The following is an 18,690-nucleotide window of genomic DNA, read 5'->3' on the forward strand; positions in this document are numbered from 1 at the left end:
CTGCAGGTGGGCGTGGGGCGGCGGAGGGGGCGGGTGGTGAAGCGGGGAATGGCCCCCCGGATGAAACTCCGTCTGAGGTAAGACCAACACCCGCCTCACTCCGTTCTCCTCAATGATCTATATGAAAAGATAGAGAAGAGATGAGTATTGAGCATTTTAGAAATTAGGTTTGATCTGTGATAGGTGCTCTCCACCAAGCTCTTTTATAGGCAAGAATGTGTCCTAAGGCAGAATCATTCTGCAGACTAATGTCAGCAATAGCCTTCGAATTGACAGTCTATGATGGCAGAAAACGCTGCTAGGTAGCGCGCTTAAATGGTTTGCAAGAGGGCCACAGAGATGTAAATTAGACTGAAAATTGCATTCTTTTCACCAAACCAAAATAACATCTCAATAAAATATAACGCCCCACCTGTTGAACGTATCCAGGAGGCACATAGATTTGAGGCACTGAACCATTTGGGGACATCATGGGAACCTGAGCAGGACCTGGAGAGGAAACATGAACAATAAATATGAAAAAAAAAAAGTCACGTCACATTTATTTCTATAGCACTTTATATAATCCGAAGTCATTCAAAGCTGCGTCACAGTGACACGTGTGACCAAAATGTACATTGCTCCTTAAAATCACATTTTTACTTTCGTAATGTAATGCATTTACGAGTAAAACGTACCAATTTTAATATATATTTCATGATATTATTTGTCACCAATTCATTCAGAGGTTTTTGGAATTAGATTTAATGATTAATTCATGAAAATCCAACTGAAAAGAATGATTCATTCAATAAGACCTTTAAAAAGATTCATATATCAAAGAAAGCAGAAAAAATGTAATTAGGTATTATTATAATTTTTATTATTATTAAAATAAGCAAAGAATTTCTGTTGGTGAAATCAAGGGGTGTAACATTATTTACACACTTTTTTTCATAATTTATTTGCGCTTTTTTAAATACTACATATGTACACTCATATAGTACTCATAGTACAATGAAAATGTTTTTAACTGGGGGAAAAAAAAAAATCACGTGGTCACTCAAACTGTGATTTCTATAAACATTAATACAAAAGGTTGTATTTCTAAATTTTCCAGTTTCACTATCTTTGACACTCATTGACCAGTGTGTAAATAACACTGATGATGAAAGAAAATGTTTGGGTGAACTTTAAACACAAAGCAGGTCAAAAAAACCTGTTATTTTGCGGTCATATTTATTGCTGTGTGCAGTTCACTTTCACATCAAAGGAGTTTTAGTTTTTGCCCCAACGCTGATAAGCATATTTAGCACGTCAGTGTGCATAATTCCTGACATTTACTTAGCTGGGTAAAGAAGCACACTGAGCTGAATGTGTCTGCATAGCAGCTGATAAAACGCCAGAGTCGGTGGAAGTTTTAGTAGTGAAGTGTCTGTGCAGGAAAAACTGCGACTCAGCAAAGCCTGTTACAGATCAGCTCTTTCATGCATTGCTTTGCAATCTGACACTTTCGCTTTCAGAAAAGACACTCAGAGCTTGTTAGAGCTGGATGATGCAAAGGACAGCAAACACGCATGCGAACGCAAAAGGACACAAGTAAACACAGACCTCCGTCCTGCTGTGCAGGTGTAGTTCCTTCGTTCATGGTAAAAGGGCAAAGCAACAGAGAAAATAACAGTCCTCCTCCATGAAGAATAGAAATGTACGTGTGGGCTTGAATTTATTTTCCGTTCTCTTCCCTCACTACAGTGCAAAGGTTTATAGCTCCACCTTTCCAAACTAGAGTCTTCAGTCACAGGTAAAAGGTAAAAGTCCTCTTCACTACAACTACAGAATAAGGGGTCAAGGTTTGGCTGACATGATCACGTTAACTCCTGCTAATAGATGCATCATAACTACACTGTTCTGTGAGCAAAACAATAAATGAAAAATTAATTTAAAATATATTTAAAGTTACTTCAAATTAATAAAAAAAAAAAAATCATTTATTTTTTAATAATACAAACGTACATTTGGACTATTAAACATTTTAGATAGCAATTTGTTGCTTTAGGAATACAGTTCTTACATGCCACACACAGCCACTGACAGCAACATGGTCTCTTAAAGAGAAAGCACTTTTAAAGGGTTACATCTTTGCGATTATCACTAGCCCTTTTAAAGGTATAGTTCACCTAAAAGTGTATAAATTCTGGACCGTTTGATTCACAATGTTCAAAATATTTTCTATGTTGAACAAAGACATTTTTCCCAGGTTTGAAACAAGTGGGAGAGTGAATAAATTACATCTAATATCAGTGGATAAATAATGTAACATAGGGCATGGGCAATATATTGCCAAAAAGCACTGATATTGGTAAAAAACAAAACAAAAACACTGATATACTGATAACAATGTTTTACTTATTTTACATAAAATATACATAATATTGAAAGTAATTTAACGTCAAGTTAACTTTATTCATATAGGTGTGATTGTGTCATAGCAGCTAAACAGTATTCAACTGGAAAATATTTTCAGTTTTCAATAACAAAATAAAAGTATTTAATTTATTACAACAAAGACAGCAAAATGCGTTTTACTTAGTTGCATATTATATTCTCTTTATTTAAGGTGTTAACTGGTCATGACCAAGTTATAGATTTTTGTGTGTTAAATGTAAAAGTTTTACATTTATAATATAGTATTCTTTTTCCCTTTGTGTTCTTTGATAGTGATGACCATTCAGTCAAACATTTTAGATTACTATTCAAGTCACATTTTCCACAAATGTCTCTCATATTGTCTTTCATGGAAACTGCAGTACTATTATTTGTACAAGCTATGCCAGAGAAACACAATGAAAAGATAAAATTGGTCCCAAGCACCTAGATGTAGCATAATGGAGGAACACACTGACCTGCTCTGCTCAACATGACCATAAACAAACCTTTTTAATCTAGCCAGAGCCAGGAGAGTCCTGTCCTAACATTTCCATTAGCCGAGGACCCATGAGTAACTGATATTTGGTAACTGATCGACACTGCATTCGATTACAGTCAGATTGTTTTTAAACATCACATCTCCAACATACAGCAAAGATGTCATACAAACAGAGGGTTTAGTGCTTCATGTTTCAACATCATGTGTCACTTTTGTATTAGCTCTCAGTTCACATTCTTCTCAATCTGATTGTGTTTTTTTTTCATTCCATGAACAGACTAACTCGGATAATCAGCAAGTGCTTGCTGGAAGTAATTACGGCGCACACAAGCCGTTGCTGCTCTATAATCAGCATCAAAGTGGGGATCAGTGTATAAATGAGTGTGTATGTGGTTGGTGACAGCTTCGAATCAGAAATCTCTGATCTTTTGATCAGAGTAACTCTTGAATTTCATATTGGACATTAACTACATCTTGAGGGTTATGCAAATCGGTCCCTAAGGAATTCCACTGGCTGTTGGAAATAAAAAAAAAAATAAAATAAAAAATAAAAAAAAAAATCTAACTTTAAGGTAATGACAACACAATGACATGCACAACAAAAAGTGACATAATAAAATTTTATTATATTCACTTAATTTATGTGACAGCAATTCATTCAGTATTTTAAGGGGAAATATTTGGAATGCATTGCACAGGAAATGACATTTCAAAATACTTTTTTCAATGTTTTTAAAAGACGGCATAAACACAATGAAAATAATTTACACAGACTATGGTGCGTTTGAGTTTAACTCTATACTTTTTGTTCTAGTATTACAGCATAGGTGAGGAAGTGAAAGCATCTTTCCTCAAACAGTCAACAGTTAATCAACAGTCATAGAAACACTATTGTTGCAATTGATTGAAAAACGGTTTTACTTTTGGCCTTTAATATGAAACAAAAAAAGTTTCATCCTTACAGCAAAGACTATACTGTTTACATTACATTTAATTATTTCTGTAGTATTTATTTCTGTTAACGGCTCGAGATTTGCATTAAAAACAACACAGTTTGTTTAATTTGAACCTCCTTATTCCATTGTATTCAGTTTTCATTATTTAAAATTATTTTGAGTGGTTTTCTTGTTTGTTCATTACTAATAGTTTCCTAGTACTTATATGTGGTGTTAAGAATTTGGAAATTTTACCGGTTTCTACATAGAAACTTACAGGAAATTCTTGTTCGAAGCAAAAAAGTTGCTTAATTTTGATTTATATTTTCTGAAAACAAGACAACAAACTTGTTTAGCAAATCCTTCTTGATTTAAGCATTTTTAGATATTTTGGCTGGAAACAAGACAAGAGGCTAGAAAAGCATTTTTTTTGCAGTGTACATGCTATAAATCCAAGTTGTGGTGATACCACCAAGCCTGTGTCACTGGTTGGGCTATAAAAACACCCTGCTTTCTGTACACTGACAATAGCTTTTAAAACACCATCAGTCAACCAGTAATGCTAATATTTATATATTAAAAAAAAAAAAAAAAANATCATTAGCCCGTCTTATAATAAGCCTTGTAGTACTACAAAGAGCATAGAGGACTATTAGCTCTTCACTTTGATGTGGAGTGCTGTGCTGGCTTTGAAGCCCATTTTAGGAGAGACTCAAGCGGACTAATTGATGACTAATGACTCCGACTAACGACCCTGCGTCAGGTCACCTCAGAGCCAAAATACCCAGAGCGTGGGAGGAATCTGATCCAATTCTACATCAGAGACCCTCCTGAGTAAGACGATCGATTTCTGATTTACGATATGGTTTGGCGGGGGCGTAGAAAGATGCTAATGTCGGATCCGTTTGTTGCTGCATTTTCTACCAAGAGTGATGAAGAGTCGTACGTGCATTGATGACAGGCTTTCCCAGTTACACACCCACACACATCTTTTGTGTAATCTATCCCATTTACCTCACACACATTATATATGAACAAACACAAACAACTGAATGAAGAAATGAATCAATGCAAGAATTAATGAATGAAGTGCAAAAAATAAGACCTAAAAGGATGTATGGGCTACGAAGGAAATTGAAGGTTGTGCTAGGTGTAAAAAAAAAAAAGGGGGGGGGAAGGGTGGGCTTAAAAAAAAAAAAATAAAATAAAANGCACAAGCACAGACAGAGATCAGACACAAAAGGCCACATCCCTCTCCCTCTTTCTGTTTCTTTCTCTCTCGTTTCAGACCCCCCCCCCTACCAGAAGAGCATGAATGGTCTGCTATTCTGCTGACGTGGACCCCCAGTGCCAGCCTTCCAGAGGAAACATCAACAAACACGTAGAGGACGAGAAAAACACACACGCACTGAGCCAAGAATAACTCCAAACAGGCAGTTCAGTTCTGAGAATAAACAGCCGTTAAATCTTTTCTCTCTCTCTCAGACACAAACACAACCGAGAACCAACAAGTCTAAACATAAACTATCACTCAGCAACTATGAAACTCATTTTGAGGACTGGCTAGGAAAGACAACATTGTTGAGATCTGCTCAGAGTTGACAGCAAATACAAACCCATTAACCTTTGCAGCTCTCTCTTGATCTTCAGAATGTTCAGGAAATGTTCCAGATGCTCTAGTGAAATCCAGTAAGAAGAACAGGAAAACTAGGCTACAGCATGAAGGACATGTCAGTTGAGATGTTCAACAACTCGACAATCTCATCCTCACCTTATATCCTGACAGACAATGCCACTGCAGCTCTCCATTTCTCAGTTGCAGTTTCTTTATAGATAAAATGTAGGATCTTCAATGGTATTTAAAGCACATTCCTTGAGGCCATCCTCTTGGCTTGTCTGTAAACACCTTGGGATCCCACAGAATGAGCTAAAGGAAGTGGCCAGGGAAAGATGTGTCCTTACATTAACTGCTTTGTTGCTACAAATCAAAATTGTGCTTTAAATAAAATATTCAGTTAGTACTTTTAACTGGTGGCACAGAATATTCCTTTAATTTGCAGGGTGTCATTTTGGCACCACTAGTGGCACCAAATAAAATAATAAAGGAAGTTTTTAAAAAATTTTAGTGCTTTGATAAATGGGTAGTACTGACCCAACCTTATGCCTTTAGTGATGTTACAGATAGATACTCAAACAAACTTTGCAGACTGTATTTGCTGTTGGTAACAACTAGTGTTGCAGAATTTCCAACACATTTATTTAAATGCTTCCTGTTGTTTTAGCAGGATTTTTAATTTAGCTGTGTATTAGCTAAATTAAACTGTGTATGTGTGTTTACATTACTATTGCATTATTATATTTATATTATCAATAAATAGCCATTTATTATAATGATTTTCTTTTATATTGCCACATCGCATTGCAGTGGTCAAGTGATACAAGTTAGAGCTCTCAAAAGAAATGTCACAATGACGTTACAGTGGTTATTGCAGTACACACTGGAGTTTTAAGCATCAATACCACATTTTTTGTGATTGTGACTTTGTACAACAATATTTAACATTGAAAATCTGCATCACACTTGATATAACAATCCACAGGAAATTAATGTAACTAATAGGACATTTAACGTTGTCCCCTGAATCCAGTCTGGGTCTTAGCTCTTCATTCGACCTAAAACACTGGGAATGTGTCCACATTGTCTAGGTCTAATTACAACGGCCCTGGAAATAAATCAAATCAAACTCAGTTCCAACCCCTCATCTAGGCTAATTGCTAATTACAAAACGTTGCTCTAAACTGGCATTAGCATTATATTGACTAACTGTTGTCTGAATAGTTGTAACTCTTTTCTTCTTCTTTCTAGGTGTACTAGAGGCTCTGTTCTTATAACACTTGTCACTGGATGAGACAGTCCTACAATGTACTATAAGATTAGTGGTTTAGAGAATTTTCCCCCAAACAGAAAGGCAGGTGAATCACAGTTCGAGTAAATGGATAGAGGATTACCAGAGTATGGTTATGCTTAGACAATACTAATTTAATTAACCACCACCTCCTTTGCAGTATGAAGCAATTTATAACAAAGAGTCTCTTCCTTTTTTGAATGCTAAATATTTTATTTGCATCCTTCACAGTGCCATAACAAGCTACCCATCATGCCCCGACATCCGTCTACATGCACGGACGGAGAAAAGACCACAGCAATGTTTATAGAACACAAGAAACTCAATTTGGCGAACATCCCACGGTTTTCTCTTGTGTTGCTTTAAAGAATAACAACAGAAAAAGGTTCAGGGCAGTCAAGCTTACTGGGATAATATGCTTTCTTCCTCATACCTTGTATTTAATGATGTATGATAATTCCCTTGCCTAATTTCAAAGGGCCCACACAGATTTAAAAGTGCACAGTTTTTGTTTACCACCTGAATATTTTAAAAAAGACAACAGGCATGCAGAGGTGTACATGCATGTATGGTATAAAATAAGCGTATTAATTAAGCTTGTTGAACCCTGCACCCATCTAATTGTTGAAGGATTATCATCGCTCAAATAAAAAAAGCTCTTGGATCTTTTTCCAAACCATCTCTCATCCTATCTCTTTCTCTCCATCCATCCCTAAAGGCTTCAGCAAAGTGGGATGAGTCATCGACTCATTCATTCCGAAAGCTATGGACTGCAGATGCAGTGAATGAAGCATGTGCAGGAGAAACTGAGAGTGAATTCAGAAACAACTATATATTACAATATCTTTCTGCGGAGACCCCACATTTACATGGATTGGGTTTATTCATAATTCCCGAGCTGAATACTATTTCAACATTTTTTTAATATATAAAGCCATTGTTGCATAAAGTATCAAGTTTGATCTACAGCATTAATGATTTAAAGAACAATTTACACCATTTTTTTGTTTTGCGTTTCATGAATGAGGACCATTGAACACATTACATATTAATATTGGCCAATACTAATGCCTTTCGCTACTTGTGTTTCTTCACACTTAATTATTAGCTTTAGCATTTTATAAGCATTTTAAAATTATTAGCATTTTATTAGCCTGATTATTGCAGTCTGATTTAATTTTGACACATGTAGTGCATCATGTCTAAAGCACACAAACCACTTTTTTTTACATCATCCATTGCAAATAAATATAGTACTTGTTTGTTTTTCTCTGAATATTTTTATTACACAGCTCTCCAAGACACTTCATTCTGACTGGTCAATTGCAGCCTCCTCTGTGGTCAAATATATTTATGTAATGTGGTAGATTCAGGTGTTATATCATTCCAGGGTCCTTTTAATTTCATACAATATTCAGCTAAAATTATTTCAATTTCAGTAAATTTATATATGGGTGCACTATCTGTGTGAAAAGCATGTTCAGACTGTCATGCTCTTTTTATTGTCAACCTGAAGGTAAACTATCATTTAGTTTAGTCTCAAATGAGCCTAAAACAAAGACTAGCATCTTCTTTGATGTTAACTTATGGGCAAACAATAGTTCTGTTTAGTCTCAAATGAGTAATTTTGCCTTTTTATGCTTTGTGGGAGAGAGGAGAGCTCTACGCACAGTTCAGTGCGGATGGAATAAAGCCATGCTCTGTATGTGAACATGGTGACATTAGTAAGGGCTTCTCTGGATGGATGAATAGATCAGGTCACAATACTCAAAGCTCACGGCTAGCTTCAGTCGCAATCCGAGCTGCCCCGGTGAGTAACTTCTTATAAATACACCTACACAAATGTCCACTCAGAGGGAATGTTCCTACCCACACACACACATAAATGCACTATAATGCCTTCCAAAAAAACATAGCACAGTGGACGTCTGTGCCAACGCACACATCAGACAGTAGACACAACCATAAACGCAACTGCTCCACGACATAATCTGCTTGAAGCATTTAATTTTTATCTATTAAAAATATTCCTACTATTCTCAAAACTCTTATCAAAGTACTGTGGCTATACTACAGTACACTACTGAAGCCCATTTACGCTACATTATACTTTTGTAAAACAATANCATAAATGCACTATAATGCCTTCCAAAAAAACATAGCACAGTGGACGTCTGTGCCAACGCACACATCAGACAGTAGACACAACCATAAACGCAACTGCTCCACGACATAATCTGCTTGAAGCATTTAATTTTTATCTTTTAAAAATATTCCTACTATTCTCAAAACTCTTATCAAACTGGCTATACTACAGTACACTACTGAAGCCCATTTACGCTACATTATACTTTTGTAAAACAATATTATGGTCACGAAAAGTTAATTATGAGATACCAAGTCATAATAATGAGACCAAAATCACAACAAATATAGATATACAAATAAAAAGTTATTCTTGCACGATTTCTTCAAAGAATATCATTAAATGATCATTGCAAAAACCTTGGTGCTGTATTAGTAAATAAAAAAAGAATCAAACTGTTTGGAGAGAAATATTTTCCAAAAATATACAATAAGTTTCCTGCATCCTGTCCAGGTACAGACCAGCCCTGTACTCTGTATATCATATTAATACAGCAGGTCTTATGACAACTACTCCAATCAGTTAAAACATCACAAGCAAAAAAAAAATAAAAAATTACAAACTAATGTACTAAAAGACAAGTGGCGCACAAGCGTCAGTGAGTCAACAGTAAAGTGGGTGATGTCACCTGGACTACGCAATCAGAACATGACTGTCCGCACTTTGACGTCTGAGTGTCAGAATGAAAAAAAACAAAGAAAGAAAATTTTAAAAATTAAAAAAAAATTTAAGAACCCAACTCAGAAATGTGTAGAAAATAATATAGTTCTCTTTGCATTCTCAATGTCCCTTACTTGCAATTTGTGCTTGACAATGACTACACAGTTTTGCTATAGCTTCACTGTATAATGTTAAATAAAGGTATCCTGAAGTTATTTGTGTTTCAAATGCACAATACAGTATGCCATTAAACACCACCTGAGTCAATTCTGAAAATGCAACAAATCATAGTTTGCAAACTACTTTGAGACCGCTGAAAGAAAGTGTAAAAACATCACGTGTGCGCTGAAATGCACTCCTGCTGTAATAGTGAGCCTACTGAACATCTGAACAAACAGCCAAACAGATGGACGTCTGTTTTTTGAGATACAATCAAACGTTACTTGAGCAAGCAAACTGTTTAAGATGTGCTGCAGGTTGCCCACATTTGATGCTTAAAAAATATTAACAAACAGAAATGTGGCAGAGAAGAAAACTAAAAATATTTATTATGAGACTGTTGTCCGTAAGTCCAGTTAGTCAGGCAGTGAAGGAACGTCAGTAACTGGAAACTCATGCCTAACATCCTACGTGAGTAATCAAGAGACGAAAACACAAATATGTGTGCACAAACCACCGTGATGGCATTTACAGGCTGAACACCCACCAATATCCACATCTAGGGTGGCGTTGAAAGAATTTTTAAGGCTGTGTATGGATGTTAAAGGGGTGTGTTAACATGTTTCACCCTTCTGATGTCATTCTCAACCACAGCCCACCCCCGGCAGTCTGGGACATCTTAAATTAAGTTCACTCTTCCAATCTTAACACTGCTTCTTCACATTAAATAGGCAGTTCTGAAGCTCTGTAGTGTGTGTGCATGTGCGTGCGTGTGTGTGTGTGTGGTGTTTATGTACTTCCAGCTACTGAAAATACATGAATGAATTTAGAAATAGAACAAACGCCCATCTGGCCTCAAAAATAAATCAGGAAGAGAGGGACAAACCAGTTCCCTCTGGTTTATCCTGCAGATTTTAACATTACCTCCAGCTCACTCTTAGGTTAGGGGTTAAACACACACACACACACACACACACCCTCGGCTCCCGCAACGGTGAGTCATCACTCCATTCACGTCACTGACAGACAACAGCTTCCAGTGACAGACCAATGCACAGCAGCCCCACTCGCCCTAACGCTACTCTTCCTCACCAACTCTTTCCTCTTGCAGCTTGCATCTAAATTTAGTGACTCTGGCCCTTTTTCTTAACGGAAATGGCTTCTTTGTCCCACAGAGACCTTGGCATATGTCAACAGGACGATTGTGTAGTGCTGTCAAAAAATTAATTTCAAACAAAATAACTTTTTTTGTGCGTGTGTGTATATTTTATATACAATGTGCATGTATGTATATATCTCTATATGTACTCATGTATATGTATATACATGAGGACTTACATATATTATATACATACACATTGTATATAAAATACACACACATTTAACAAAAAATACGCTATTTATAGATTAAATATTTACTATAAATATAGACTGAAAATATTTACATGTATACATGTTGTATATGTGTGCATTTATATATACATAAATATAAATATAACCCACACATATAATATCATGCAAACAAAAGTTTTGCACAATTGGATTATTTTGGATCCATTCCATTACAGTGAATGAGAATTGGGTGCAATTTACAGCTACAAAAACTAAATATAAAAATTAAATAAAACATATGACTCATAAGAATATTTTATTAATGAACTGGACATAGGTGAGTCCCAGTTATCTGTAACTGCTTGGAAAAAGGTGACCGGTACATTCTTCTTTTGTGTTCAAGTTTGGAACCACATGAGGGTCAGTAAATGCTGACTATTCCAGTTGCTGCCGTCCAAATGATAAATTCATGCATTTTATAGAAAGTAATGCAAGCAGTTCTTCTAAATTTAAATTTTTATTATTTTAGATTTTCAGTTGAAAAATACAGGTCTCATTTTTGATGTATGACACACTTCTCCAATCATTCAATCAGTCAGTCTGCTAAAACCCCAGACTTCAAAACTGACGGCAAACCCACATTCACTTTTAGTGCACTGCCATTACACCCAAGATCTGCACTTCATAGTTTACACAAATTCTGTGGTGAGTAGTGGATGGATGCATTTGGATGGATGATCACCTGAGTGTCGCTCATTGATAAGAGACAAGCTAACAAAGTGCTAGTCATAACCACAAAAGAAAAAGGTTTTCAGAACAAACTGGCTACCATTTCCATTTGGATTTTCAGTTAAATGCTAAAGCCGGATGATAACATCAATCTCATTTCAATACCGCTGACTGCTTACTTTCACAAGTTCAAATCCTTGCCAAGCTAATCAGGCCAGCTAGGAGCAGAACAATCAGGCTTACCGCATACAATGAGCTAGATGCTATTGTTTTTCTAATCAATAGCTTCCCAAGGCACAGTAATCTTTCAATTACAGTCACACTCCACTTCTTCCTATTGCAGCAACTGCCAATCAGGGAGGTTGGCAGTTCATAGCGTGTTCGCACCGTCCCACACAATGGCTCCAGACAAAAAGCGCTCTTCGCAAGCTGAGAGGGGGTGTAAGACATCTCATTGCAACCCTGCCGAGACCCACCAAACACTAGCTGACTGTTGTGACTGAGCTTCCAACACATATGGCAATTAGACCCAACACTGGATGGCTCTCTTAGTGAACAAGGATGTGTTGATTCAGACCAGGGGATCTGCTAGGAGTCATGATGTAGCTGTGTGGAAAGCGAGCTTAGTAGAAGAATTATATTGTAGTTTGATAAAATATTTGTGAAGAACATAGTGTTTCAGGATCTCGACCAAACCATGACTGCTGCTTCAAGTTTCCTGCATCAAGTAATTTGTCTGTTCCCAATGAAAGCAAAATGTTGAGATATAAATGTGTCAAAGGGATAACAAAACAATGCAGCACACACACAAACCTAAATCTGTATTTATTTCTTGATTCTCATATATATTATGTCAACAAAAATAGAAACCAAAAGTAAATCAAAACATCTTGATGTGTGATGTTACTGACTATTCTGGTTAATTACAAAAAAAAAAAGATCAATACTGCACTTTGTTATTCATCTAGTTAGTTGCTAATGAATTGTTATTCTCACACATTTGACAAAAAACGGCTTACTTCTGCATTGTGAAAGGAGGTTGATAAGGCAGTGTATCATGTTAGATTCACTGTTTGCAATCTGTATCATTGTGCTTGTGAATAAAACCTTTGTGCAATGGTTTCGGTCACTCGTGTTGCCTTAAACAACTCTTTCTGTAAATTAAGGACTTCTAGATGTTTCCAAATCATTCTCAGGGTCATAAACGGAGACCAAATATAGTCTTTTTAAAGTCATCTTTAATAAAGGCCATACCCATGTTTACTCTACCAAAACAGACAAATCTAAACACTAGACACTCGATTAAAGAGGAAAATTACAGAACTGCTTACATTTTAGAGGAGGAATTTAGAGACACTGGGTGTTATTTATGAAAAGAAAAAAAAAAAAATAGTACTCTCAAGATCTTGGGAACAAGAAGACCCAAATCTTTCTAATCAATTAGAAAAATTTACAGGTATTAATCAGCACTTTAACTGCAGTCAATTATGGGGTAAGTCTCAGACTGGTAATTACAATCATTTGAACTTGTGATTTGGCAAAATGAAACACTTGTTAGTAGACTAATGTAATTATGGGTTAAATTACACAGAAATCCTTCTTAACACAAGAGGAACTTAAAAACGTACCTGTGATACACTGAAACTGACCATCATCTCGCTGGATCGTGAAGGCCTCTCCTGGGTTTACCTGCACCAAGATTACCTGAGGAAAGCAAGAAAGATGCTGTTAGAGGAAACCAGCCTATTCAGACCACTTCTAAACTCTTAGCGCAACACATTCCCTTATTTCATAAAAAATGCATACACTGCTTGGATGAACGATAACACTGCAATGAATAAAGATAAACTGTAGCGATTTGAATGGCCCAACCTGTGAGGGCTGCATGAATAAAATCTAACAACATGACTAAACTTCCTTCTGCCCTTATCTTGACCTCATCTAACATCGGCACAGTGCTCCACATGGCTCGGTTTTATTCCAAGCTAATCTATCAAGTGTAAAAGTGGCCATCATTCAGCCAGGCACAAACATGCTTCCATTACCTTCATTTTCTCTTGGCTATACACAAAACTGACACACAAATAGATGAAAACATACCCATACACTTCTGAGGGCAGCAGAAAATGGAAACATTGTTTACTGCTACGACAAAAATGCTTTGATTCCAAGAAAAAATAAAGGGGAAAATGGTAATATATACGCATACATACCAGCCATGGGGTGGCGGCAATGTGCTACAAATTTAAAGTTGTCCTTTTTTGTCGTTGTTTGTTTAAACAAGTACAAAAAAAGGATGTTTGTTTCCTTTGAGATCTGAGAATCAATAGAAATGTCATCAAAATGGATTTGTTATTGTCTTTGTGGCACTCTAAACTCCTCCAGTTTTCTGATCAATGACTGCGGCTCGGGGGAATCATCTGTGAATTTGACACCGCTGAATCGTGAAACAGCACAACCAATTTCTGTCATAGTTTTAACGATATCATCCACTCAGAAACTTAAATAACACAAACAAAAACAAATTCAAAATCTTTTAAACTTTACAAAAACATTGTAGAATATCATTGACAATAAAATTTGAAAAACGAAATATCTTACTGGATTTTTTTTGCAGTTAAGCAACTCGACTGTAATCTCTACTTACATCCTAACAACATTAAACCAACACACCAGCAACCACTTAAAACACCTTATAATGTGTTTAAACACACAATGTCTTTCTAGCTTGTTGTTGCTAATCACCACTCATTACCATTGCTGATGGTGTAATGTTATTGGTAGACTGCCTGTCTATACATATTTTTGGATGACAAGATCACAGATGATAAAGATCACTGGTAAAAGATACGGACCTAATTTGGCTAGAAATTAGTTTTTAATTTTACTAATGGTTGGAGAATGTTGTCACTATTGCTTAGTTCATTAAATCATTAACCACATAAATCATCTAATAGGGGTGTCCCTGATTAAGGACTTACATAGTTGAAACTGAATTTTCAAATCTGAAAGTCGAATCATATAGTCGANTTATGTTTCGATTAAAGGATAGAAAACATTAAATATCAGTGAAACCCTAGGAATTGACAGTATCTTTTACAATCATGCTCTCACTATAAATGTTATGTATGACAGTAGTCATTAATGTTCTGGATTGTTCTTTGTCCTGTTCACACTGCAGAGTGAAGATATAATCACCATACTTTAAAGAGTTTTACTGCTGCGTAACTTAACTAAATGCATCTTTGGTCATGTCCAACTGCAGGTTTTTCTAAGTGGTTTGGTCATTAGTCATAAATATAACTGTTTATGCGTCATAACTTTTTAACCAGAAAAAAAATAAATCTGTGTATGAATTTAATTCACTAATACCACTAATACCATTTGCTATCATACATCTCTTATTATATTAAAGATAGGGATAAATTACTCAGGAAGGGAAACATGCGAGTTACACTGACAATTTATTCGCTCTTTACTTAAATTTCTCTCAAATTTGTTGGACACTCCCACACATGGTAGCTTGTGTCGTGATGCAAGAAGTTGCCAGCTGTCCTTATAAATAAATGAATAAATTACATTAGATTGGTTGGAAGTTGCTATATCTGTGGGCTGGATATAAAAGCACCCTGGCAAAAACTAATAACACGTCAGTGAATGCTACATAAGCAAACACCATTCTCTTCAAAAACAGCAATTTGGTCAATAATGCTTTAGCTATTTTCATCCCATTACAGTACGTACACCAAGTTCAAATCTGTGCACTAAATGGCTTATTGGCAACACGTCTGCCAAGTAAATAAATGTGAAAATAAACTAAATCAACTGAATTCTGGAAACTTTTTATACACCAACAAAATCACTCTATAAATGACAGACCTCTGCAATACCACAAAACAAAGAAGGGCAAAGCAGGACTCCACTGTTCAATAGACAGGATGCAAATCTCTGACATTAGATTACAAGGATGAATGATGATGAAGTGGAGAGGACAACATCATTGGATGTGACGTCCAAACCCACGTCACTCGCATGGGTCTGAAATGAGATGGAGAGGCAGGTTCAGCGCTCATCAGAGTACCACTTGTTCCATGAAATCGCTCTGAGTCAGTCTTCCATTGAGCTTTTGTTAAGGCACTATTGATGACACATCTGTCTCTGAGATGAGCGGGAGCACTGATCTATTTCAGTTAGAGCAGGGGTCCTGATCTGAAAGCCTCCAGCAGGAAGTCATCTGACTGGCTGATTTTTAAACATATGCCACCTCGTTCAGCTCTCTCTAGTCTGGCTAAAGGTCTCAGTGTTTGTCCCTTCCTCATGAGAGGATATGGAACAGGGTGAGTCACATCAAAGGTGTGGATGAACCATGATAAATGTCATACCGAGACTGAGAAATGCACTCTGATATCAGTCAACAGGTAAAATAAACAAGTTAACATGTAGAGTCCTAAAAATGTCAGTGTAATAAAACAATGTCAAAACATATCCCTTTAAATAAAATCACGTATTCTAGAATACAGATTATTAAAGAGTTCTTTTTTTCCACCAGTGTCAGTTTCGAGTCATTGTAAATGTACTCAAAAGTCTTAAAAAACAAAACAAACGAAACTTGGAACCAAAACAGCGCAAATAACGTGTCATGCCAAGAACAACAGGAACACACGGCTCTCGCCTTAGCCAAGGGTTAAGAACCGACAGTCCTTCTGGAGGTAAAAACCAACTGAACGAAAGGACCTCAACCCTAGCCACAAATCAACAGTGATCAGCTTTCTCACATCTCCTTCTCATCTAAAAGCCATCAGCAGCAGACTTCATAATAATAAAAATGTGTTTATCATAAGAGAATATTTATCTACACAACAGAGAAAAACACTTGAATTGTAGCCTCTAAGCCTAACCTAAAACAAATAAGCACAGTGTACATTTCAAGAAAATTAATCTGGTAGCAAGTGCAATTTATTTACCTCAGACTTGTGGTGGAAGTCACAATTATAGCGCCTGAACTCCCACGGCTTGGGGCTCCAACTGCGGGTCTCCCCTAACACAGCCATCCTCTGTACTTCCGTCTCACTCTCTGTTCCCATTCATGAGTACCACTGAGACACACCAGCTATCCCTTGACGGCTGCACACACAAACACACACACTCATACGAGCGTGTTCTCGCTAGGTCACAAGCGCAGAGGCAAAGAGCGATGCATGAGCAACAGCACACGCAACGATGGGGGTGGCTGAGGGAGGTCTTATTGAATTAGGTTCAAGCAGCTACATGCTGTTGCATTCACGTGTGTGTGTGTGCGCAAGTGAGCAAGCTCACAATTACTCGTTCTGCTCTGCCCTGCTCACTCCTTTGTTCTGCATCATAGCTAGTTATCCTTGCACCCCACTTTCTCTGATACAACTCTCATATAGATGCTGCATTACTGACACATTCTCCAGGTCCATTTCCTATGGCAGCATGCAGTTTTTAGACAAAGCAATTTGTGTATGTGAAAAAATACTAAATCTTCACTTACTGTAGCACGCATTTCCCTCTCAACCAGCCACAGCTGCTTCAACAGGCTGGCTGATATTTTAAGGTATCTGGTACCCTCCCTGTGCTCCGGGGGTCCGAGCCACCCTTCTCCGGCTTCACCCGGTGCTCATGAGATTGGAAGGGCTGCACGGTGTGTTCGACACATGGGGGCCTGTGTGAACTCTTCACCCTCCCAAGCAAAGCCCCGGTGAGAGAAAGGGATAGAGGGCTCGCCTAAGTGCGCTAGCTGAAAGCCGTTCACAAGATAACAGGAGCGAAGCCCATGTTTGCGCTCTCCCTTTCTGTTTTTTAAATCTTTCCTCCTGCTCTCTCTGCAGTAGATGAATGACTCTCTCTCCCTCTTCTCTCTTTCTGGCTCTAACTCTGCCTCACCACCACCGCCAGTCTCCACGGCAACCCCTTCAACAAATAAGCCCTGCCGATGTCCGCAGCGCGCCACCAATGAGGAGGACAGCTAATCGCCCATGTTCTGCTCACAGGGGGAGGAGGAGAACGAAAAGGAGCGAGGGAGGAAGGCCACGGACGAGTGGACGCAATTGCTCTTTCCTTCGAGGGTTTGTAAGTCTCAGCTCTCCCTCTGTGCCACACTGGCATTGACTCGTGACTGTTCTGTGGCAAGCGTTTGTGTGTGTGTGAAAGCGAGTGAATATGGATGGCATCCACACTTTACAACACCTTCAGGTAATGCCAAGTACTGGACTGGCACGGATCCAGCAATTAAAAACACGGATAGGGGTCTCAAGTTATCCTCCATTCCTTTGTTCTCCGTTTTGCTTTGGTGACGACAATAGTGAGGGGGCATAGAGCGACACGCACTCATTCACCAACAGACACTCACGCACATCCTCCCTCCCCCTCTAGAAAGAATCAGTCGTTCTTTCTATTCTCCGTTCACAGAGACGCTGCTTCTATTAATACCATGACTGATGTACAAGGAGATGAAGCTGGGGTAGTGCAACAGCTTCTTTGGTGTGGAGGAGTGCCTAAGCACTCACCTCTATTACTGCAATGTCCTCTAACTAGAAGAGACGGCATGGAAAGAGAGGTGTAAAACATAAATAGGAGGATATCATGAACCTACCCATTTCCTTTTTAAAAAGATCAATTAAGCTTCTCCTTCTTTGACACAGAAGAAGGTAAAAAGAGACTCAAATTTCTTTGACATTTCTCAAACTACAAAAAAAACAACAACAACTTCTTATACTAGAACTTCCTCTTATGATGGGAATGCCCAAAGGCAGTTTGCAGTCTTTTACACAGTGCTGATCTCAAAGATATGTGTTGAGTTCTGAAATACTCTACCAGTCAAAACCAGACTAGCCCAACAATAGGATTGTTTCTGTAAATTGTAAGAAATAGGGATGTGCAAAATTAAATCTTGAA

General features: G+C 37.5%; 1 protein-coding gene across 1 annotated transcript in view; it reads right to left on the reverse strand.

Annotated features, from left to right (window-relative positions):
• Positions 1-18,690, reverse strand: part of LOC122359312 (fibronectin type-III domain-containing protein 3a-like) — a 21,807-nt gene that overhangs the window by 1,362 nt on the left and 1,755 nt on the right. Inside the window, exons 2-4 of the mRNA XM_043259618.1 lie at positions 13,401-13,476; positions 413-489; positions 5-117 (exon numbers count right to left, since the gene is read on the reverse strand). Of these exons, the coding sequence (XP_043115553.1) occupies positions 5-117; positions 413-489; positions 13,401-13,476 (266 nt within the window). The remainder of the gene's footprint in view (positions 1-4; positions 118-412; positions 490-13,400; positions 13,477-18,690) is intronic.

This window comes from Puntigrus tetrazona, chromosome 15 (assembly GCF_018831695.1).
Source record: "Puntigrus tetrazona isolate hp1 chromosome 15, ASM1883169v1, whole genome shotgun sequence".
Classification (NCBI taxonomy): domain Eukaryota; kingdom Metazoa; phylum Chordata; class Actinopteri; order Cypriniformes; family Cyprinidae; genus Puntigrus; species Puntigrus tetrazona.